At 45.5% G+C, this 22,351-nt stretch overlaps 1 protein-coding gene across 2 annotated transcripts in view; it reads left to right on the plus strand.

The window, feature by feature from the left end:
• ZFYVE27 (zinc finger FYVE-type containing 27) overlaps positions 1–22,351 on the plus strand; it is a 314,413-nt gene that overhangs the window by 67,357 nt on the left and 224,705 nt on the right. For both annotated transcript variants that reach the window (XM_069239634.1, XM_069239635.1), the window contains exons 4-5: positions 8,882–9,068; positions 16,075–16,170. In XM_069239634.1, coding sequence (XP_069095735.1) covers positions 8,882–9,068; positions 16,075–16,170 — 283 coding nt within the window. The remainder of the gene's footprint in view (positions 1–8,881; positions 9,069–16,074; positions 16,171–22,351) is intronic.

Below are 22,351 nucleotides of genomic sequence, written 5' to 3' on the forward strand. Positions count from 1 at the left end.
AAACAACATACGGCCACCCAGTGTGAATCGGTGAGACAAAAGAAAAAAGTAGTGCACCACTCAAAGGTATATGGCCGACCGTCCAATAATCCATTTAACAGGGTCAGTCTCCAAGGTGGTAACAAAGCATCTTCAAAGTAGGACAAACATAAAGCATTTACCTATGAAATCAAGGGAATTGTGAAAGGCAGGCTAAGGAACGAATTAAAGTGGTGGGCGTGGTGTTGCAAGCCCACAGATGTAGATTACATGTTGAGAGACCGCACTTATGCACTGCCTAGGCTCCACCTAAAAAGGGAACCAAATGTAATTCACACAGTTCCTTTCATTTCATTTAAAGGTAGTCACCATTGCTCTCAATTAAATCTTTTTAACAATCTGTGGCCACTGTCCAGCAGACATTGTAATGTTGAAACCTGTGTTATATGTGTGTTACCATGACGTTCGAATTTGTGGGTGTAATAAAAGTAAACACGTAGTGGAATGTAGGGAGGTGGAGTGGGCATACGGTCGTTGGAAGCAGAGAGAAAGGAGGTGGGATATGTGTGCCGTTATTACCGCTTACTTGTTCTTTTGTAGTTTCTATTTAACTACGAAATAGAGCTACACGTTTCTTGTGGCATCTCTACAATGTGGCGACGAACGGATGAACCCTGAATCTTCAGTGTTTGCTTTACACTTCATTCGTCATCTGCCTCTTCCGATTCTCCCGGCAAGCAACCTGTGTAGCGGCGTATGTATTCTGCAGGCAACTTCACAAGGAATATCCAGTTAAGGTAGTTTTTAAGGTTTTACCTTTGACCGCAGTTGGGTGAGTGAGTCGGTGAGTATCTGCGCTCGCATTCAGCGCGTGACTCCTTCTCAGCCTAAGCTATTCTGCACATGACTTCAGCGCGCATGTTCTATCTACAATAGATCATGTCTAACACTGCATGTGACCTTACGTGCCGCCATTTAGGATTGGGAAACTTCCCTAAAGAGGATACTGACTGTTTCAAACAGCATCTGAAGTATTTTTAACACTTAGTTTTGCCTACTTCTCTTCATTTACATAGTAAGCTTGTATTGGAGGTGAGGTAAGAACTGTGCACTAGTTTTTTAAAGTGAAAATTGAACATCCATAATTCCACTAAAATGAGTGCTCATAGCTTCAGTCTTAGTCCTCCTCAAGCGTTTTGGCCTTCAGGATGTTCTCCAACAATAAAATAGAGTGAATGGAAATAATATTTTATTAATCACATTCTAGCTGTGGATGTGTAGGAAAGTACCATCTTGCCTGGCATGTTACCCCCATATTTCACTGTATATATGTTGTTTTAGTCTGTGTCACTGGGACTCTGCCAGGCAGGGCCCCAGTGCTCATATGTTTGTGCCCTGTATGTGTTCCCTGTGTGATGCCTAACTGTCTCACTGAGGCTCTGCTAACCAGAACCTCAGTGGTTATGCTCTCTCTGCTTTCCAAATTTGTCACTAACAGGCTAGTGACTAAATTTGCCAATTCACATTGGCATACTGGTACACCCATATAATTCCCTAGTATATGGTACTGAGGTTCCCTGGGTATTGGGGTTCCAGGAGATCCCTATGGGCTGCAGCATTTCTTTTGCCACCCATAGGGAGCTCTGACAATTCTTACACAGGCCTGCCAGTGCAGCCTGCGTGAAATAACGTCCACGTTATTTCACAGCCATTTACCACTGCACTTAAGTAACTTATAAGTCACCTATATGTCTAACCTTCACCTGGTGAAGGTTGGGTGCAAAGTTACTTAGTGTGTGGGCACCCTGGCACTAGCCAAGGTGCGCCCACATCGTTGAGGGCAAATTCCCTGGACTTTGTGAGTGCGGGTACACCATTACACGCGTGCACTATACAAGGGCACTACCTATGTATAGCGTCACAATGGTAACTCCGAATATGGCCATGTAACATGTCTAAGATCATGAAATTACCACCCCAATACCATTCTGGTATTGGGGGGACAATTCCATCATCCCCCGGGTCTCTAGCACAGTACCCGGGTACTGCCAAACTGCCTTTCCGGGGTCTCCACTGCAGCTGCTGTCAACCCCCCAGACAGGTTTCTGCCCTCCTGGGGTCCAGGCAGCCCTGGCCCAGGAAGGCAGAACAAAGGATTTCCTCTGAGAGAGGGTGTTAAACCCTCTCCCTTTGGAAATAGGTGTGAAGGCTGGGGAGGAGTAGCCTCCCCCAGCCTCTGGAAATGCTTTGATGGGCACAGATGGTGCCCATTTCTGCATAAGCCAGTCTACACCGGTTCAGGGATCCCCCAGCCCTGCTCTGTCGTGAAACTGGACAAAGGAAAGGGGAGTGACCACTCCCCTGACCTGCACCTCCCAGGGGAGGTGCCCAGAGCTCCTCCAGTGTGTCCCAGACCTCTGCCATCTTGGAAACAGAGGTGTTGGGGGCACACTGGACTGCTCTGAGTGACCAGTGCCAGCAGGTGATGTCAGAGGCTCCTTCTGATAGGCTCTTACCTCTCTTGGTAGCCAATCCTCCTAACCTGGTAGCCAAACCTCCTTTTCTGGCTATTTAGGGTCTCTGCTTTGGGGAATTCTTCAGATAACAAATGCAAGAGCTCACCAGAGTTCCTCTGCATCTCCCTCTTCACCTTCTACCAAAGGATCGACCGCTGACTGCTCAGGACGCCTGCAAAACCGCAACAAAGTAGCAAGACGACTACCAGTAACATTGTAGCGCCTAATCCTGCCGGCTTTCTTGACTGTTTCCAGGTGGTGCATGCTCTGGGGGTAGCCTGCCTTCACCCTGCACCAGAAGCTCTGAAGAAATCTCCTGTGGGTAGACGGAATCTTCCCCCTGCTAACGCAGGCACCAAAAGACTGCAACACTGGTCCTCTGGGTTCCCTCTCATCCTGACGAGCGTGGTCCCTGGAACTCAGCAACCCTGTCCAAGTGACTCCCACAGTCCAGTGGCTCTTCAGTCCAAGTTTGGTGGAGGTAAGTCATTGCCTCCCCACGCTAGACTGCATTGCTGGATACCGCTTGATTTACAGCTGCTCCGGCTCCTGTGCACTCTTCCAGGATTTCCTTTGTGCACAGCCAAGTCTGGGTCCCTGGCATGCCTTCCTGCAGTGCACAACCTTCTGAGTTGTCCTCCGGCGTCGTGGGACTCCCTTTTGTGACTTCGCGTGGACTCCGGTTCCCTTTCCTTCCAAGTGCCTGTTCAGGTACTTTTGCGGGTGCTGCCTGCTTCTGTGAGGGCTCCCTGAGTTGCTGGGCGCCCCCTCTGTCTCCTCCTCCAAGTGGCGACATCCTGGTCCCTCCTGGGCCACAGCAGCACCCAAAAACCTCTACCATGACCCTTGCAGCTAGCAAGGCTTGTTTGCGGTCTTTCTGCGTGGGAACACCTCTGCAAGCTTCATCGCAACGTGGGGCATCAGTATTCCAAAGGAGATGTCCCTCGTCCTCTTCTTTCTTGCAGAACTTCAAGCTTCTTCCAACAGGTGGCAGCTTCCTTGCACCCTCAGCTGGCATTTCCTAGGCTCCTGCCCACTCTCGACACTGTTGCGACTGTTGGACTTGGTCCCCTTGTCTTACAGGTACTCAGGTATGGAAATCCACTGTTGTTGCATTGCTGGTGGTTGTTCTTCCTGCAGAATCCCCCTATCACAACTTCTGTGCTCTCTGGGGGTAGTAGGTGCTCTTTACACCTACTTTTCAGGGTCTTGGGGTGGGCTATTTTTCTAACCCTCACTGTTTTCTTACAGTCCCAGCGACCCTCTACAAGCTCACATAGGTCTGGGGTCCATTAGTGGTTCGCATTCTTCTTTTGGAGTATATGGTTTGTGTTGCCCTTATACCTATGTGCTCCTATTGCAATCTATTGTAATTCTACACTGTTTGCATTACTTTTCTTGCTATTACTCACCTAATTTTGGTTTGTGTACATATATCTTGTGTATATAACTTATCCTCATACTGAGGGTACTCACTGAGATACTTTTGGCATATTGGCATAAAAATAAAGTACCTTTATTTTTAGTAACTCTGTGTAATGTGTTTTCTTATGTTATTGTGCATATGACACCAGTGGTATAGTAGGAGCTTTACATGTCTCCTAGTTCAGCCTAAGCTGCTTTGCCATAGCTACCTTCTATCAGCCTAAGCTGCTAGAAACACCTCTTATACACTAATAAGGGATAACTGGACCTGGCACAAGGTGTAAGTACCTCTGGTACCCACTACAAGCCAGGCCAGCCTCCTACAGGATGAACCTAAGAAAATGTCACCTGAACAAATGAAAATAATCTTATTAAACTCTCTTGGTCCTCGAGGACTGAAAACTTATTCACAATTGACCAAAACCAATGTGGTTGGAGACACTAATGTTTTTGCTGCTGCAATCCATGACCTTGACTTACATTTTAAACCTAAAGTCTGTATAAACATTACTAGATTAAATATTTTTCAACGTAAACAGGAAAAAGAGGAGTCCATTGATTATTATGTTGCTGATCTAAGGAAATTGGCAATGGATTGTAGATTTGGTGCCTTACAGGATAAACTTATAAGGGATCAAGTAGTTATGCACGCTTGCAATCCAGCAATTCAAGAGCGGTTATGGATAAACGGTGACTCTGCTCTTGATGATGTTTAGCGATTGTGCGTAAGGCTGAAATTTCTAGTAGATGCACGGTCCAATTGAAAAAATAATTAAAGGAGGCGGATACTGTCTGCAAATAAAAAAATAAGACTACCTACGATTCCTTTAAAAGGGACAAAGAAAACAAAATCAGACAAACCTAAATATTACCGCTGTGATAGCAGAGAACATTTAGCTAATAGCAAAAGCTGTCCAGCACTTAAACAAAAATGCAGCAATTGTGGTATTATTGGCCATTATGCAAAAGTGTGCAAGAAGAAGAAGAATTGCATTAATTGTGTTTGTGAGGTTGACAGTTACAATCCTATTACTTCTGATGGTGATGATGAAACAAATCTTGGAAAAGTAGCTAGTTTGTGTAGGAATTTGGTTTTGGATATCAGTGTTAGATGCCCTAAGTCTAAACCTGAGTGTGACATGACTATTGGTGGGGTGGCATTAAAAATGTATGCTTATTCAGGTTCATCCTATGCTATTGTTAATGAAGATCTGTGGAAAACCCAATTTATGCATAAAATTGGGGGCACTTACTTCCTTCTGATTTCAATCTGGAAGGATACAGCGGGGAACGCATTTACATGTGAGGGTTTAGATGGTTAACTTTCAGATTCAAGCACAGATCGGCACGTGGTAATCTTTACATAGCAAAAAAAGGACCCCCTGTACTTGGTTGGGTTGATCAAAGAAAGCTTAACATGGTTCTTGACCCTAATGGTGAGGAAAAGGTATTAATTTTTGATGAAGGCACAGGTCTTGGGAATAAGCTTTTGAAGAAATTTCCTAGTGTTTTCAGCAATACTCTAGGCAAACTTAAGGAATTTGAGCATAGAATCTTGTTGAAATAAAAAGCCTTTCCTAAAGTTCACAAAGTTAGGAACATACCATTGATGGTTCGTGAAGAAGTCTCAAAGGATTAACTAAACTGGTTTCTTCAGGTGTTATTGAGCCTGTAGGAGCTTCTGATTGGGTATCTCCCTTAGTAGTAGCTAGGTGGAAAAATGGCAAAATTAGGCTATGCGTGGACTTGCGCCATCTCAATAATAACATTATTGTTGATCAGTTTCCGCTACCTAAAATCAATGAGATGGTTGCATCGCTTAAGGGTGCTACATGGTTTTCCACAATTGATCTCTCTTCTGTGTACCACCAGATTCCTTTGTCCGAAGGGTCTGAGATATACTGCATTCATTACCCCCTGATGGTTGTTCTCAATTCAAACGTATGCCGTTTGGGCTTGCAGCAGCTGTTTTTCAACGTTTGCTGTTCGAGTTGTTTTCAAAGCTTGATGGGGTAAAAAATGTTCAAGATGATATCTTAGTATTTGGCAAGACCAAGGTTGACCATGATAATATACTACGCAGTGTACTTCAGATTTTAGAATCTAGAGGTTTGTCTGTTGAATTGTCAAAGTGTATGTTTGCTCAAAAAGAGGTAAATTACCTTGGGCATGTAATTAATGAGAATGGTATCAAGCCAAAATCTTCCTTAATCAGAGCAGTTGTGGAGGCGTCCACTCCTACTAATAAAGATGATGTTTGTTCCTTTATGGGTCTAGCGGAATATTGTGCTAAATTCGTTTCTAATTTTTCTGAGAAAACTTTCCATATTTGTCAATTGTTATAGAATAATAACACATTTGAATGGTCATTACAATGTGAAAAGGATTTCTGTGACATCAAGCTTGCCATTGATTAATATCTCTTCTTTAAGAAGCTTTGATCCATCTGCCAAAACCATTGTTACCACAGATGCCAGCTGTAAAGGTTTAGGGGCTGTACTCACCCAGATTGATGTGAATGGGAATTAATATATTATTGCTTATGCTTCCAGATCTCTATCCCCTTCGGAGGAAAAATCCTCTACTATTGAACGAGAAACCTTAGTGTGTGCATGGGCGTTGAGACACTTTAGAGCATTTTTATGGGGAAAACCATGTACTTTGCGATGTGATAATAAACCACTTGTTAAAATTTTGACAACTGAGGGGACTATCACAGCTTCTGCTAGGATTGAGAGATTGTCTATGCAAATGCAAGATTTTGACTATAAGATTACATGTGTATCTGGCAAGGGAAATGTAATTGCTAACTTCCTTTCAAGAATGCCGACGATATTGGAAGAATGTGAAGATAAATTATGGAATGGGTTCCAGGTAGCACTTGTACATGATGCTCGATGAGCGGAATGATGAAGGATACTACGCTGCAGAATATGTTAAATTATGTTGTTAATGGCTGGCCAAATAAGAATGAGTTGGAGGGAGATGTTAAACCTTATTGGGAGGTCCATTCTGAACTTTTGGAGGACAATGGTATGCTTCTGAGAGGAGAAAGGGTAATTTCACCTATTGGGCTATATAGTGTTGTTATCAATCTTGCTCATGAGGGACATTTTGGAATCACCATGACCAAGTCAGCCATAAAGAGAATATTTTGGTGGCCTGGTATCGATATTCCAATGGAAAGGTTTATCAGATCCACTATTGAATGTGTACCAGCTGATAAGTCTCTCCAAACTCTCAGACCACCGATGTGTGTTGGTTTTAAACCTCAGTATCTTTGGGAATCAGTGGCTATTGATATTATGGGTCCCATTGGCTCTCCTCAGAAGTATGTTTTAGTTCTTATAGATTTATTCTCAAGATGGCCTGTATTTAAGGTTGGGGATCAAGCTGACACTGATTCTGTTTTGGAATTTCTTGATCAAACATTTATTTCTGAAGGTATTCCAACCACTATTTTGAGTGATAATGGTGTACAGTATTTATCTAAGAAAGCTAAGGCGTACTTTGATAGAATTGGAGTACTACATAGAACCACCTCATTATATAATCCAAGTGGAAATGGTACGGTTGAGAGGTTCAACCGTGTTATCAAAGGGGCTATTCAGTTAGCCATTGCAAGCAACATTGATTGGATTACGCAACTAGGTAAATCTGTGTGGGCATATAGAGTTACGATTAATGAAATGACTGGCGTTTATCCATTTGTAATAATGAGAAGGAGAAACCCTGGGACAAAATATAGTCCTGAATGGCTTTTTCATGCTGGGATTGTAGATTGGTCGGTACATGATGCAAGGGACAGGATTGATTCCAATCTAGAAAAAACAAATTGTACTTTGATTCAAAGAAAAGTACTAAATATGTAAATGTCAAAGTTGGGGATTGGGTCCGTGTGAGAAAGCCTGTTCATGTGGCGAAGGGAGTAAGTAAGTTTTACGAACCAGTAGAAGTTGTGGAAGTTTTGAGAAACTCTGTCAGGTTAAGAAATGGTAAAGTGTGGAATCTAAACAGAATTGTCCTTGGGCCTTCAGAGTTGTGGAAGGATATGCATGTCAAATCCCATGTTAACACTATGGATCCTCTTGATTATGTTAGCAACCCAAACATTAATGATACTGTGCGTGAATTCAAATCGGATGATGTCACTCCTACTCTTAGTGAGGTGTTTCCAGGTGTATCATCTGCGGAAGATGCTGAAGTTGACTCTAGGGTTAAAGAGGACATTAATGACATTCAGGGTGTTGAAAGCAGTGGAAGTGATGGAAATAACAGTTGATGCTATGAATGAAACGGGCCCATGTGACCAAAACTACTTAGGAAACCACCTAAGTGGTTAGAAGATTATGTCCGGGGTAAGGTGTAGGATGAAACCCCAAGTTTATACATTTTAAATTGTATTCTTAATTGTTACAACTGTGGGGGGTTTTCTACTAAGCTCCAATGTCCACTTGCCTCTAATGTTTCAATTTTGTTTAAATAATGTCATTGTCTTTATAAAGGGGAAGATGTGTTATATGTGTGTTATACGATGACGATCGAGTTCGTGGGTGTAATAATGGTAAACAAGTGGTGGAATGCAGGGGGTGGAGTGGGCATATGGTCGTTGGAAGCGGAGAGAAAGGAGGTGGGAAATGTGTGCTGTTACTACCCCTTAATTGTTCTTTGCAGTTTCTCTTTAACTACAAATAAAGCTCCTTCCTTGAACTACACGTTTCTTGGTGCATCTCTGCATCCTGGCAGCAATAAATTAGTCAAACTTAGCCTGACTAAATTATTCCAACCTAGCCTGATTGTAGTATTAGTACTTTGCTATAATTGGTGTAACTAAGGACATTAGCACAAAGAGCGGTACAGAGGAAACAAATGACATGCATTTGTTAAAATGTTCCGAGGCGTGTATATGTTACAAATATTTTTATTCAAAGATTAAGTAAATGTTTAATTGCTAATTTCAGTTGCATGGTTCACCACGGGTATGCTGTTTATCTCTGTGCCTGCGCTGTTGGGATACCTGCAAGAGATCTCGCAGACACCGCTCTCTGAACAAGCTCTTGCCAGGAGGAAATATCACAGCGTTCGCCGAGAGGATCTACAGAAAGTAAAACTCTCCCGCCAGGAAGCTGTAACTGAATTCAAAAGTTTGTAAGTGTGTTTAACGTATCAATTACAATGTTCATTTTGTGTTGCTGAAATAGTCATGTTCTTATGACCTTCATTCACTCTTGCAGCTTTCTCCCTTTGTGACCGTGACCCTTTCCATCTTTCTTTCTTACTCCGCCTTTCCTATTTATGTCTTTTGCCCGCAGTAAATGCCTGATACAGAAATATACTTGCTGGCCGCCAAAAATAAGTGCTGGTGCCCCCCACCGGCAACCACCGGCTCAATTTAAGCACTGGTGCACGGGCTGCTTCGGGCCTGTGGTTTGGGTGGCGGGTCAGGACAGAACAAGTTAGCTAGAGCTGGTGGGATGACATCTCCTCAGCGCCGGGATACGCGGTTTGTGTAGCTGTGCGCTTAATAACATTTCATTAATTTATTTGTACCTCCTCCGCCCACAGCTGTTGTGCAGGCATGGTGGGTGTCATGGGGTATCACGTGTCAGCAGCTCTCCCAGCGCCACACGAGTCTGGTTCTGGTGTCCACACTACTAGAGCTACTAGCAGGTGGAATAGGCCAGAGCTTTGTCCCCTTCGGCATCTGCTCCTGGTGATTCATCATGAGGGTATTTGTTAAAGTACATTTGTAGCACTAGTCATGTAAAAGGTCAGGAGGCGAGGCACGGACACACATCAAACGTTTACATTATTGTACGGCCAAAGCCAGTGGAGACTGTAGAGGCTGCACACGCGCCGGCTGCAAAGGACGCGCAGAGCCACTTTTCAGGTATGTACTCTTTATTAACTCTCTTCGCTCCAAAACTGCTTTTCCCGCCTCCCACCTTTTTCTTATACATTTTCCTGACGTCACTCCCGTGCGGTCTATTCCACACCTTTGGGCAGGGGGGTTTCTCTCACCCACCCCTTCCGCTTCAAATTAGTGGTGGTGGCCAGTTCCGGCCACAACACTACATCCCTCCCCAACGGTTGAGGATAGGAAACAAATACAAACAAGATGAAACTTAAAGGATATGCTTGTCAATTTCACTCGGCCGAGGACAGGAAACGAAAGTCTCTTCTCCTTCCGGATGTGTCCTTTCTTTGGGGTCATTCACACGCATAGTCTGCGTATCGCCGCAACAGGCCTGGGTTCTGTCTCAGCATGTACCTCCCTTCTCTCGACCGGTCCGACACTTGGGTCTTTTCTGTGCTCAGGTCGGGTGCCGTCGCTTCTGCAAGTTGGTCCTGTGGCTGTTCTTCCTGTACTTCTCTTGTGGGTTCTAGGCATGCAGGTTCTACGTCCGAGTCTGTTTTTTCGATTGTGTTTCTTCTGTCTCTTCCAGTGGATGTCGTTTGGGGCAGACGTTTAAACAGCGCTGCGTTGCAGGTTACTGTCTCTGGTCCCCGCCGGGCTGTTATCATGGTGCTCTTCACTGCAGTCACGGTCCACGGCCGTATTTCAAAGGGCAGGTGGAACTTCCCTCCAGGGTGGCGGTCTTTTACTAGGACGGCGTCGCCTATTTGTAAGGTTATTCTTTTGGATCTCCTCTTTATGGACGCCTGTGTATTGGTGTTGTATCTCTTCGCTGTCGATCTGTCGGGCGGTGGTGGTTGGTTTGTCCATGATGGGTGGTGCGGGATGGCATCTGTTACTGGTCTCCCGAAACACAGCTGACTAGGGGTGGCTCCAGTGGTTGCGTGGGGCGTGACTCTGTACTCTCTTAGGAAATTATATATTGCTCTCTCCGGGTTTTCTGCTTCCGCCACGGCGATGCGGACGACTTTGTTCAGGGTCCTGACGAACCTTTCCACTTCTCCGTTTGCTTGTGGCCACCGGGGTGTGATGCGTCGGTGTTTGGTGTTTGTTGACGCTAGGAAGTCCGCCCACTCGCGACTGTTAAAAGGAGGGCCATTGTCTGTTCGAACCTCTACGAAGAACCCGTGTGTGGCCATCATTTTTTCAAACTTCGGGATGACTGTGTTTGCGGATGTTGAGTGCACTACTTCGACTTCTGGGTAGCGCGAGTAGTCGTCCATTACTATGATCATGTGTGATCCGTCGGGGAGGCTTCCAAAATCTGCGCTTACTCTGTGCCACGGTGCCGAGGGTCCTTCTTCCGTGATTGGTGTTGGTGGGTCTGGGTTTCCACTGGCTTGGCAGGCGAGGCACCTCTTGACTGTGTCTTCCACCAGCTTGTCCAGACCTGGGAACCATACCTTGCTCCTGAGGCGGGCTTTGGTTTTGACGATGCCCTGGTGTGCTCTGTGTGCGAGTGACACTGTTCTGGCCGTAAGGTTGGATGGAATCACCAGACTGAATCCTCTCAGCAGGCAGCCTTCTTCGCTCACTGACAGCTCTTGACGTATGTTGAATAGGGCATGCAACCAGGCTTGGGCTTCTTGTGTGCGGAAAGAGTCTGGGCGTTGGAGGGGCCTCCAGTCCCCGGTTCGGGTGGCTGTTATGGCGATTTGTAGACATTCGTCTTGGGTGGTTGCTGTTGTGACTTCGCTGAGTGGTATTGGCAGGGGTTGTGCTCGTTCTATTACCAACTTCACATACTCTTCCGTCTCTTGGGCTTCTTCCACTTCTTGAGGTGTTGTTTGGCGAGCGTGTCGGGACAGGAAGTCTGCTGGGTTCTTCGTTCCTGGTTGGTACTCGAGTGAGAAGTCCTATTCTTGGAGCTGTAGGATCCATTTTTCAATCCTCGGTGGCGGTTTGGAGGATGATCCTTTGAAGAGGGGCAGTAAGGGCTTGTGGTCTGTCACTACCGAAAACGTTTTTTCATATAGATAGAGATGGAAGTGGCGGCATACCCAGTGGATGGCGATGGCTTCTCGTTCGATCTGTGAGTATCGCTGCTCCGTTGGCGTGTGTGCGCAGCTGGCATAGGCGATGGGGGCCCATTCTCCACCTTTCTGTGCTTGTGTTAGCACAGCTCCTAAACCCGTGGGGCTGGCGTCGACCACGTGAGTGGCGTTGGGGGTCGAAATATGCTAACGTGGTGTCAGCGGAAAGTGCACTCTTGGTGGCTTGGAAAGCATCTTCTTGCTCCTTACCCCATTCCCATTGGTGGTTTGCTTGTGTGAGCTGTCGTAGGGGGCCTGTGAGGTCTGCAAGATTTTTCATGAATCGGCCGCAATACGTTACCATGCCCAGGAAACTCCGGACACCTGACACCGATGTGGGAGCTGGGGCTTTTTGGATGTCTTTCACCTTCAAAGGGTCCGGTCCGATTCTGTTTTTTGAGAACCGGTATCCAAAGAAACAGATTTCTTGCTTTAGAAACTCACATTTTTCTTGGTGGAGTGTTAGACCATTCTTTTCTAGCCTGGCAAATACGGCTCGCAACCTCTTCAGGTGCGTTTCGACAGTGGGGGCATGGACCAGGATGTCGTCGCTTACGTTGAGGACTCCTGGGAGTCCCTGTAAGACCTCTTTGATGACGTGCTGGAAAACTTCTGCTGCGCTCGAGATGCCGAAGTTGAGTCTTTTGTATCTCCACAGGCCATTGTGGGCGGAAAACGTAGTAATTGGCCGCGAATCAGGGTGCAGCATGATCTGATGGTAACCTGAACGAAGGTCCATTTTGGAGAACCAATATGATCCTGTTAGTTTGCTGAGGATGTCGTCTATAGTTGGTGTCAAATGTCTCTCTCTTTTAATTGCCAGGTTTGGCAGGCGCATATCGACACAGATCCTGATGGCTTCCGGTTGTTTAGGCTTCCTTGCGACCACGATGGGGGATACCCACGGAGTTGGGCCTGACACTTTCTCGATGATTCCTGCTTGTTCCAGGAGTTGGAGTTCGCGCTCTACTTTGGGGCGCAGGTGGAATGCTACCCGGCGGTGTCTAAGTGCTGTGGGAGTGACTGTGTGGTCGATGTGGAGGACCTTTTAGGCAGCCGATTCCTTCGAATAGTGTTTGGAACTCCTGTTTTAGGTTGTTGAGTGTGTTCATCTGTATGCTGAATGCGAAGTGTACTAGGTCGAGGTCTTGTGCTGTCTGGCAACCTAGTAGGAATCCTGCGCCGTCTTTGGAGACATACACTTTCGCGCTATTCCGGTGGATTCATGGGAGATTTCTGTCGTGAATGACCCCGCTATCTCTAGGGGTCGCCTATTCCCGAATGCGAAGACTTGAATGGTGGTGGGTCAGAGAGCCGGTGGTGGTTTGGGTAGCTCATTGTATATGTTGATGGCCATTAGGTTGATGGATGCACCTGTGTCCACCAGAGCTGGGACTGAAGACCCTTGAACCTTGACCTGGCATGTGGGGAGGCGGCGCCCTCCGACTGCGTGTATTATGTGGACTGTGTGCTGGTCATTGTCCATGTCACTGTCCGAGTCTTGCGTGGCTTCAACCATTTTGATGCTTTTTTTTTTGGTGTTGGTCATTGGTCTTGGTGTGGATCTGCAGACTTTCGCGAAATGGTTGTACTTTCCACACGCGCTGCAGATTTTTCCCCACGCGGGGCAGGTGGTAGGGTGTGGTGCCGGGCCGCCGCACCACTTGCACGATCTGCTCCTTTGTTTTCCTCTGTAGTTGTCTCCTTTTTGTCGCGGCGTGTTTGCTACCACTGCATTGGCCGCTTCAGTTGCACCTTGTGATGTGGGCGCTTGTTCCATGTGGGCTGCTCGTGCCCGTGACAGCTCTTGAGATCGTCCGAGTGTGAGGATGTCTTTCATTTGCATGTTAGGTTGCTGTAGTATGCGCTCTCGAAGTTTGGATGATGAGCATCCTTGGATGAATTGTGCCCTTATTTCATCCTCTTCATCAGGTAGGGTACAGGTGCTGGCTAACTCTTTCAGCCTGGCATAGAAGACGTCAACGGATTCATCAGTTATTTGGCGGGCTTGGCGTAGTAAGAACCTTTCGTAGTCCGGATTTGCGTAGGGCTCAAAATGTGCGGTCATTGCCCCTTTTAGAGTTTCGTAGGTTCGGGGTCGCGCTTCGGTTGTGGATTTGAATATTTTGTGAATGTCAGCTCCTCCAATCTGAAGAAGAAGGGGTCTGCATCTCTCCGGTTTGACATCCAGGGCTTCGAAATACATTTCAAGGCGTTCCACCCAGACTTTCCACCTCGCTGCTTGGGTGGGGGGTGCGCCTGTAACAGTGAAGGGTTCTAGTGGTGGTATGCCAGCCATTTCAAAATGCTAGGGGCTGCTACTAGCAGTGAGGTTTGAAATACATCTTCCCCCTTTTTTTTTGTTTATGAGAGCTATCTGTGCTGAGTTATTTAAGCTGGCTGGTGCAGGTTATTTTCTTTTTTTTTTTGGCCACTGGGGGGCAGGCTGAGTGGTGTGTTCGTTGTTGGCTGTTTGATGTTGACTGGTCGTTTTTTTTTTTTCTAGGTGCTGGGGCCTACTCCGGGTGGAGTGCCGTGCTTGGGCCTGCACACGCGTTTGTAAGGCCGGTGCTGTCTATAACGGGAGTTCTCCTCCCATTTCATATACTGGCTGGTGGGCTGCGATGGCAGTCAGGCAGCGACTGTGGTGTGTCCCAGTGCGGCGCTGCTCTTTTCTGGAGCGAGGGTGCTGGGCGTCGGCGCCGGCGGCACGCTGCAGTTTACCTGCGGCAATGGAGGTCTTGGCAGGCAGCGCCGGGTCAGCAGGGGTCTTGTCACGCGGCGCTGGCGTCAGATGGCTTACAGCGGCGGCTGCCGAAGGGCTCCTAAGTCAACGGAGGTCTTGGCAGGCAGCGCCGGGTCAGCAGGGGTCTTGGCACGCAGCGCCGCCGTCAGATGGCTCACCGCGGGCGGCTGCTGAAATGCTCTGCGTTGGCCTCGGTGTCCGGGGAGGGCGATCGCCGTGTTTCGCTGGTGTTCCTTGTTGCCGATGTGCCCAGCGCGTGTGGGTGTCATCGCTACCGGGATGGTAGGCCCACTCTCATCGCCAAATGTAGAGGCTGCATACGCGCCAGCTGCAAAGGACGCGCGGAGCCACTTTTCAGGTATGTAGTCTTTATTAACTCTCTTCGCTCCAAAACTGCTTTTCCCGCCTCCCACCTTTTACTTATACATTTTCCTGACGTCACTCCCGTGCGGTCTATTCCGCACCTTTGGTCATGGGGGTTTCTCTCACCCACCCCTTCCGCTTTCAATTTAGTGGTGGTGGCCAGTTCCGGCCCAACACTACAGAGACAACGCCTTCTAACCGAGCAACTGACCTGAAAGAAATGATGGTCTAATCGTAGAAAACACCAGGAGCATTTATTTTTTTGTGTTCAGAGCTCATCAGTTTGCTTGCTCCTTACCCCCAGTTGGGGTTACATCCAATGGAAATGTACCTATTTACATTATTTTCACCACCCTTTAGCTGTTTATTCTAGACTCTGAAAGCTGCACTACCTCATGTACTGCCTGCTAGAACTTCATTGGTTTACTGAAGTGTATATAGCCCACATGTACTACTCCTCAAGCTAACAGAGTGTGCTCTATTCACCAATCTGCGAACCATTGCCTGCACCTTAGGCCCACATCCGCTATGCGGAGTTGCAACCACACAAGCTGCTCTTACAGTAGTAGGCCTTGGCCTTTCTGTTTTGGTTTTCATCGTGTTAATTTCTGTTGCGGCTTTGTCAGGGAATTTGAGTTATTTAATTGAGATTTGCTTTCCAGAATTGTTATTAGTTTGAAAACCTCACTATGGTGACTAGGGTTGATATGGCCAGTTAGTCAAGCACATTAAATTACGGTCTGTTCCTATGTCTGGCCGAATAAGATTACTTTCCTTCCGTTTTGTATGCCCGTATCTGTTTGAAGTCCGCACCTCCTTGTATTGTTGAAATTTCTGCACATGTGACATTGTTTTTCTAACGAGGCTGCTCCGCCCAGTTCTTGTCGAATTGTTCTTGTGCTCTTTTCAATTCTGTTATTTATTGCATAAACAAACGCACCCCTGAAGCTAGTAGAAGCCAACGCAAGTTTCACCCTCTGTGTTTCTCTAGCTTCTCTAATCCTAATTGAATCTACACAGAGCTCTGTGGAACATTCCTCCCCTGCCAGCTTCCATTCATGGTGTTTTGTTTCTTGTCTGTGCTCTTTGTTTCAGTTTAATACAACTGGATGGCTTGTTGAACATGTTCTGCAGCAGCTGTGAGACTCTTTACAGAGTCCTGTATTGGGAGAATTCAACCGTCTCTTTTCAGTAAGTATATGGCACTTAAAGGGCCCCGGCTGACCATTTTATAAAGTATCTTATCTGAATATCATAACAGGCGTCCTTATGGAGCGTAAGCTGGTTCGCTTGAAAGAGTAAAAGACTGAGTGGACTGTCCAGGATTCAAACGAGTGACCGTGATGTCGAAGACGGATTCCTAGTTACTTCAAATCTGTTTAGTTTGCACGGTGTGTTTCATGTTGTGATATGAATTTGAAGGAAAAGCAGTAACTGTGTATTTAGTGTGGTTCCATGTTTGTCGAGAAGCAACTATGTTTGTAAACTGCTCACTAATGAGGGTGCAAGTAGTTCCCTTCGATAAATGTTAACTCGCGAACCAGGAGAAAACACGCCATCATTGCTGAACAAGTCGGTGTAAAGAAATGATAAGTTTTAGTTTGATTAACTTTATCTTATTCTGCGTTCCTCTTCACTTCTGAGTGTGGTTTTACCAGTCAAGCTCCTTAGTTTTCCGATTGTTTTTAACAGTTCTTCCCATTTAATAGCTGGCACATTATGTGACAATGCTTGTTTTTTGATTATTTTTTTAAACGTCTCCTTAGTTGTAGTTAAGCAACTTCACCGACCCTGATAACAAAAATCTAGTACTTGATTATTCTTATTAATTTTGCTATTAGTATTTAATATGGTCCGAAGTAGCCTGTCACTGCACACAAACTGCATACTTGCGAAGAATACCTTTTGTCAACCGTACACTATTCAGTCAGTGTTTATAAAGCGCAGCTACTCACCCGTTAGGGCCTCAAGGTGCTAGGGGTGTGGGGGTGGTAGCCTGTACCGGTGAGGTGGATTAAAAAAAGCCATGTCTTCAGTTCCTTCGTGAAGCTGAGGAGGAAGGTGGTTTGTCTGATGTGGATAGGTAGGGTGTTCCAGGTGGTGGCTGCGAGGTAGGAGAAGGAGCGTCCTCCTGTTCTGGTTTTCCTGATGCAGAGTACTTCTGCGAGAAAAAGCTGGTCTGAGTGTAGGGCCCATGGGTATGTGGAAGTTGAGTAGCTGGTTCAGGTAGGCTGGTCCAGTGTTGTGGAGGGCTTTGTGTGCGTGGGTGAGGATCTTGAAAGTGATTCTGTTCTCTATGGGGAGCCAGTGCAGTGTACGTAGGTGTTGCAAGATGTGGCAGTGTCTGGGTAGGTCGAGGATCAGTCTGGCGGCGGCGTTCTGGATGTTTTGCAATTTGTGGGTGAGTTTTTTTTGTTGTTGTTGTTGATTCCGGCAAAGAGTGCTTTGCCATAGTCCAGGCTGCTTGTGATGAGGGCATGTGTGACGGTCTTTCTATGTTCGAGGGGGATATATTTGAAGGTTTTGTGTAGGAGGCAGAGGGTGCGGAAGCAAGGGGCGGTGACTGAGTTGATATGATGGTTCATGCTGAGGTCGGGATCCAGGATGATTCCGAGGTTGTGGGCTTGGCTGGCGGGGGTGAGCAGATTTCCGAGTGTGGGTGGCCACCAGGAGAGTCGCTCCATGCGTTAGGTTGAGAGCCCATGATGAGTACTTCTATCTTGTTTGTGTTGAGTTGAAGGCAGCTGTCCCTCTTCCAGTTGGCGACTGATTTCATGCCTTTGTGAAAGCTGTGTCTGGCCTTGTCGGGTTCGTTGGGGAGGATGCGTTGGGTGTCGTCGGCGTAGGAGATGTTTATTTCGTAACTTCTGGCGATGGTGGCTAGCGGGCCATGTAAACGTTGAACAGCGTGGGGCTGAGGGAGGATCCCTGGGGCACTCCTCAGGTGGTGGGTGGGGGATCTGTGAGGAATTGGGAGAGTCTCGCCTGTTGCGTTCTGCCAGAGAGGAAGGATTGGATCCAGTTGAGGGCCGTGTCTCTGATGCCGGCTTCAGGGAGCCTTCTTATAAGGGTGTGATGGGAGACTGTGTTGAAAGCTGCTGAGAGGTCAAGTAGGATGAGTGCCGCCGTCTCTCCCTTGTCCAGTAGGGAGCGGATGTCGTCTGTTGCGGCCAGGAGGGCTGTCTCGGTGCTGTGGTTTGACCTGAATCCGGATTGGGAGATGTTGAGGATGTTGTGGTCTTCTAAAAATGTGGTGAGTTGACTGTTGACTACACTATTGAACGATTGAAGGTACATACATGTGTAGATTTTATTTAAACTTGTCTTTATTGGAATTTCCATACTTAAGTCATAAAACACCAATTCAACAAACATCGCAGCAGGGTTAAACACAAGAAGCTGTCAAGAATTACATGGTACATGAGATGTCCCGCAGAGCCACAACCAAGTGGGAGGGCTACCCCCATTAACACTTGGCACAGTAGTACAAATCGTGGAAGATCCACCATGAGTCCATGTTGCTCCACCGACATGAATGTGCAGATAAATGCAAAATCTGTTGATGGATTTGATGGACATAAGACATGGTAATTAAAAAAAAAAAAACAGAGTTTACACTGACGTTGGTAAATTTGGTCACTATCCACGCTGGACTGTATGATGTTGTTTAGCCTTTGGTTCACTTTTACTTTCATTGCTTTGATATACGTTTTGAACTTCTATTGATCTCAATATACGTTCTTCGTTTAGTGTGACTCGAATCACAAAGGTACTTATTTCTGTAGTGGGCTGTCTTAAGTTCTTATACTGGCTAATGTAATTATGAAGAAGCACTTATAATGCGTTATTATTTTATAGTGACACCTTTTACGCCGCCCTGTAGTTTTTGATTGCCCTCCATATTGCTTATGTGTCTGGACTGAGCTGGCAAATCTTTCAATAGTGCTCTCTGCCCAGTGCTATGCTCTGTTCTTTGTTTTCATCCCTGGCTCAAATTTAGGACAGTAATCACCCTCTGCAAGATGTATGCCATACAGGAAAGTGGGTTGATCAGACACCTCTTGTCCTGTTAATTTGTGGGGAGGATACCCCCTTCACAGGCTTCAGCATGCCCATTGCTACTTGACAGAGGTGAGTGTCACCTTCCCGAAACCCCCTCGTCCCCGGAGCCGCAAATTAATTCACCCAGGGGGCACAGTTCTTGGGTCCTCAAAACTCCCTTGGGTGAGTGCCTGCTGAAGAAAGTTGGTAGATTATCCAGGAGATCTAATTCAGGTTTATGAGCCAGGCAGGTGTGGTAGTTGTGCTTGGGGGATTGTAAGGAAGTAGCAAATGGGAAAATCTTCAGAAGAAATATTTTAAAAAATCTGAAAAGCCGTTAAAGGCACAGTGCCGATGCCTACAACCCCAAGGTCGCTGATGCCTACAACCTAAGGACTCTCAGCTAGGGAAATCCAAAGAAAGAGGATCAGAAAACAATTTAAAAATGCAACATTACCGACATTACCACTAATGTTGTTGACAACTTGCTGTTCATTGAGAACTGATTTGATTTGTAAACACTGCCATTATTGAAGCAGCAAGTCTTTGACGTTGAAGCACTCCAGCACACAATAATGTCTCCGCATCATTGTCTTAGTCTATCCACTTCATGTTGATGCATCATTCAATAGCCATGCTAACGCAGTTGGCACATGTCTGTTGTCCAAATCAATATCTAGAATTTTGATGTCCATCTTAACTGCAGAGGTGTAGAAGTATACACTAAAGAAAAGACTAGGGCCTGATATAGATCTTGACAGTAACGGTCCCGCCATATAATTTTCAACTAAAAACCCGTCCGCCACCATGACTGTCCACCTGCTGTATTTAGATGTTGGCGGTTCCACAGACGAAAGCCCGTATTCTAAGTGCTGTCTCTGCCAAGAAACGCTGCCGTTGTCGACAACGGAATAGGGAAAAGTGTGTGTGTTGGCTTGTTGAGGTGGAGGGAGCTGGAGTGGGTGATGTGGTTATGTCTGTATGTGTGTCACTTGCATATGAGATTGGTGTTGTTGTGTTGCTATGTAACACATTCAGGTTAGTATCGTTGTATGGTGGACATTGTCATGATGCATGTAGTTGTGCTTGTGTGTGTACGTGAGAATGTAGTTGTGTTGGTTTTTGTGGTTGTGTCGTGTGGGTGCAGTGTCAATGGTGTGTGTAATGGATGTATGTATGTATGTCAATGTGTGTTTTTGGCATGTACGGGTTGTGTTGTGTTAAAATTGTAATGGATGATGATGTGTATGTAGCGTGTTGTGTGTAGTGCAGGGGACACAAATGGCTAAGGTACAGTACTAATTGGTTGGTAAGGTCCCACTATAAAAGTATAGTTTTTCAGCCGTTAGTTGCAATAGTTCAATAGTAAAAAATGCAAGAAAGGAATCTCTTGTGTCCAATTCAACACGTTTTTATTGGAGAGAAGTGGTGGATTCCAAAGTTGAGTTTCACAGTCCAACGAAGTTTCAGCCAACACATGTTTCGCTTCCTCAAGGCTGTAAAGAAGAAATGGTGTAAGGCTCGGGATAGAGCTCAGTATAAGTGAGAGCGACATCGAAAGGGTGAGTACCCTAAGTGTGTGAAAAAGGGTCATGCATCACATTTGCTGTGCTCTCTTAAAAGGAGGTGAGTACCCCCTATGTAGGGGTCACTATGAAGAAAAGGTAGCACCATCTATTCGTGAGATATAGGTCCTTGCATAATAGTGTGGAGAGTACACTGTGAGTCTTAGAGAGTATTACAGAAGTGTAGCTTGGAAAGAACATTAAAAAGAAATATAGATCAGTATTCGATATTTTAGTTAGGAATTATCAGTCGTGTAGGTTTATGCTGGCACTAAACTACGTGATATTACTAATTAATTGTCATGCAAATGAGAAATTAAAAGGAGAAGAATAACAGTGTGTGTAAATTAAAGTTTCGAGCTTAGCAAGTAAGTTACATACCACGTTATTTGAAAGCATAGTTCTTCAGGCTCAATGCCACAGTTATTATAAAGAATCTGTGCATGAAATATATAACAGACATCTGTATTGTGTAACATTAACTCTACAAACAATTCAAAATAAGCAATGTTATCCAAATGATGGCAAATGTATGCCTATTATGTTAAACCATAGCATCACAAAAAGTCCCAAGATTATTATCGCGTTCCAAAATTGCACATTACTGTGTTTAGTTCATAATCAGGAAAGAAATTCAGTATTTCAATTAGTAGGGCAAATTATCCCTAGCTTTGGGAGAGTCTAGAAGGATGAATATGCCTTTTGAGGAGCAATAGTATCGGCCAGTAACTTATACAAATTATGAGCAGAGCAAACAGTCTAACAGGCCCCCTTTAAGCGTTTAAATTGTGGGTCAATAAAGGTGGCTAAATCCTTACCTATATAATTAGGAACAAGCAGTGTTTACGATTCCGACGCTTCCATCGCCTCTTCTCGGGGGACGCGCCGGGAAAACACTCCATCTTTATTAGCGGTAGTCCTTCTTCAGTGTTAAGGGCACGAACACCGAAGAAGGACTGAGGAACAGTTCAACTAAATCGGATGATGGCGTCGCCGCTGAAAGCAATAACTCGACGGTGCCATTTTGAAAGGTAAAAGGCATCCTATTTGTTACTATGAGCAGCCGAGTGGAAGCAAAAGATTATTAACAAAAAAATATTATAAAATGAAAAATTATTAATTGAACTGCAAGCTGGGGGTATGAATACTACCTAATTAATGTAGAAAAAGAAAAATAGAAAAAGAAATAAAATGAAGATTAGATATTAGAAATTAATAATTGGAAGATAAATAACAGAAAAACTAAGAAACAAATGTCTTGGTATTACTATGTCTAATTACAGAAAGTTACTATGTTAACACCACTAGGCTATTCCCAGGAGATAGTTCCTCCCTTTGAAAGCACAAATTAAAAAGAATACTAGGCAGGGTATAAAGCGAAACAAAAGAAAAGAAAAAGATAGAGAGCTCGTCCTGCTCTTCACATCAGCCAATAATGCCACTCATGGTCTTTGTTTAGGCCATAATTAACAGTATCATAATGAATGATCATCCGGCTTTCCTCTTGACGTAGACGCAGGGGTAGGTTACCCCCCCTTGTAGACATTGTGATGCGTCGAAGGCCACAAAAAGTAAAAATGCGTTCGTAGGGATGACATTCATTGAAATGTTCCACAACGGGTGCCTTGACTTCTTATTTTTGAATGTTACAAAAGTGTTCTTGAATCCTAGTTTTAAGAGGACGGATGGTACTTCCAATGCAAACTTGTTGACAGGGACACCATATTATATAAATAATTTCGATACTTTCACAGTTAATGAAGTCT

Source organism: Pleurodeles waltl, chromosome 6 (assembly GCF_031143425.1).
Source record: "Pleurodeles waltl isolate 20211129_DDA chromosome 6, aPleWal1.hap1.20221129, whole genome shotgun sequence".
NCBI lineage: Eukaryota > Metazoa > Chordata > Amphibia > Caudata > Salamandridae > Pleurodeles > Pleurodeles waltl.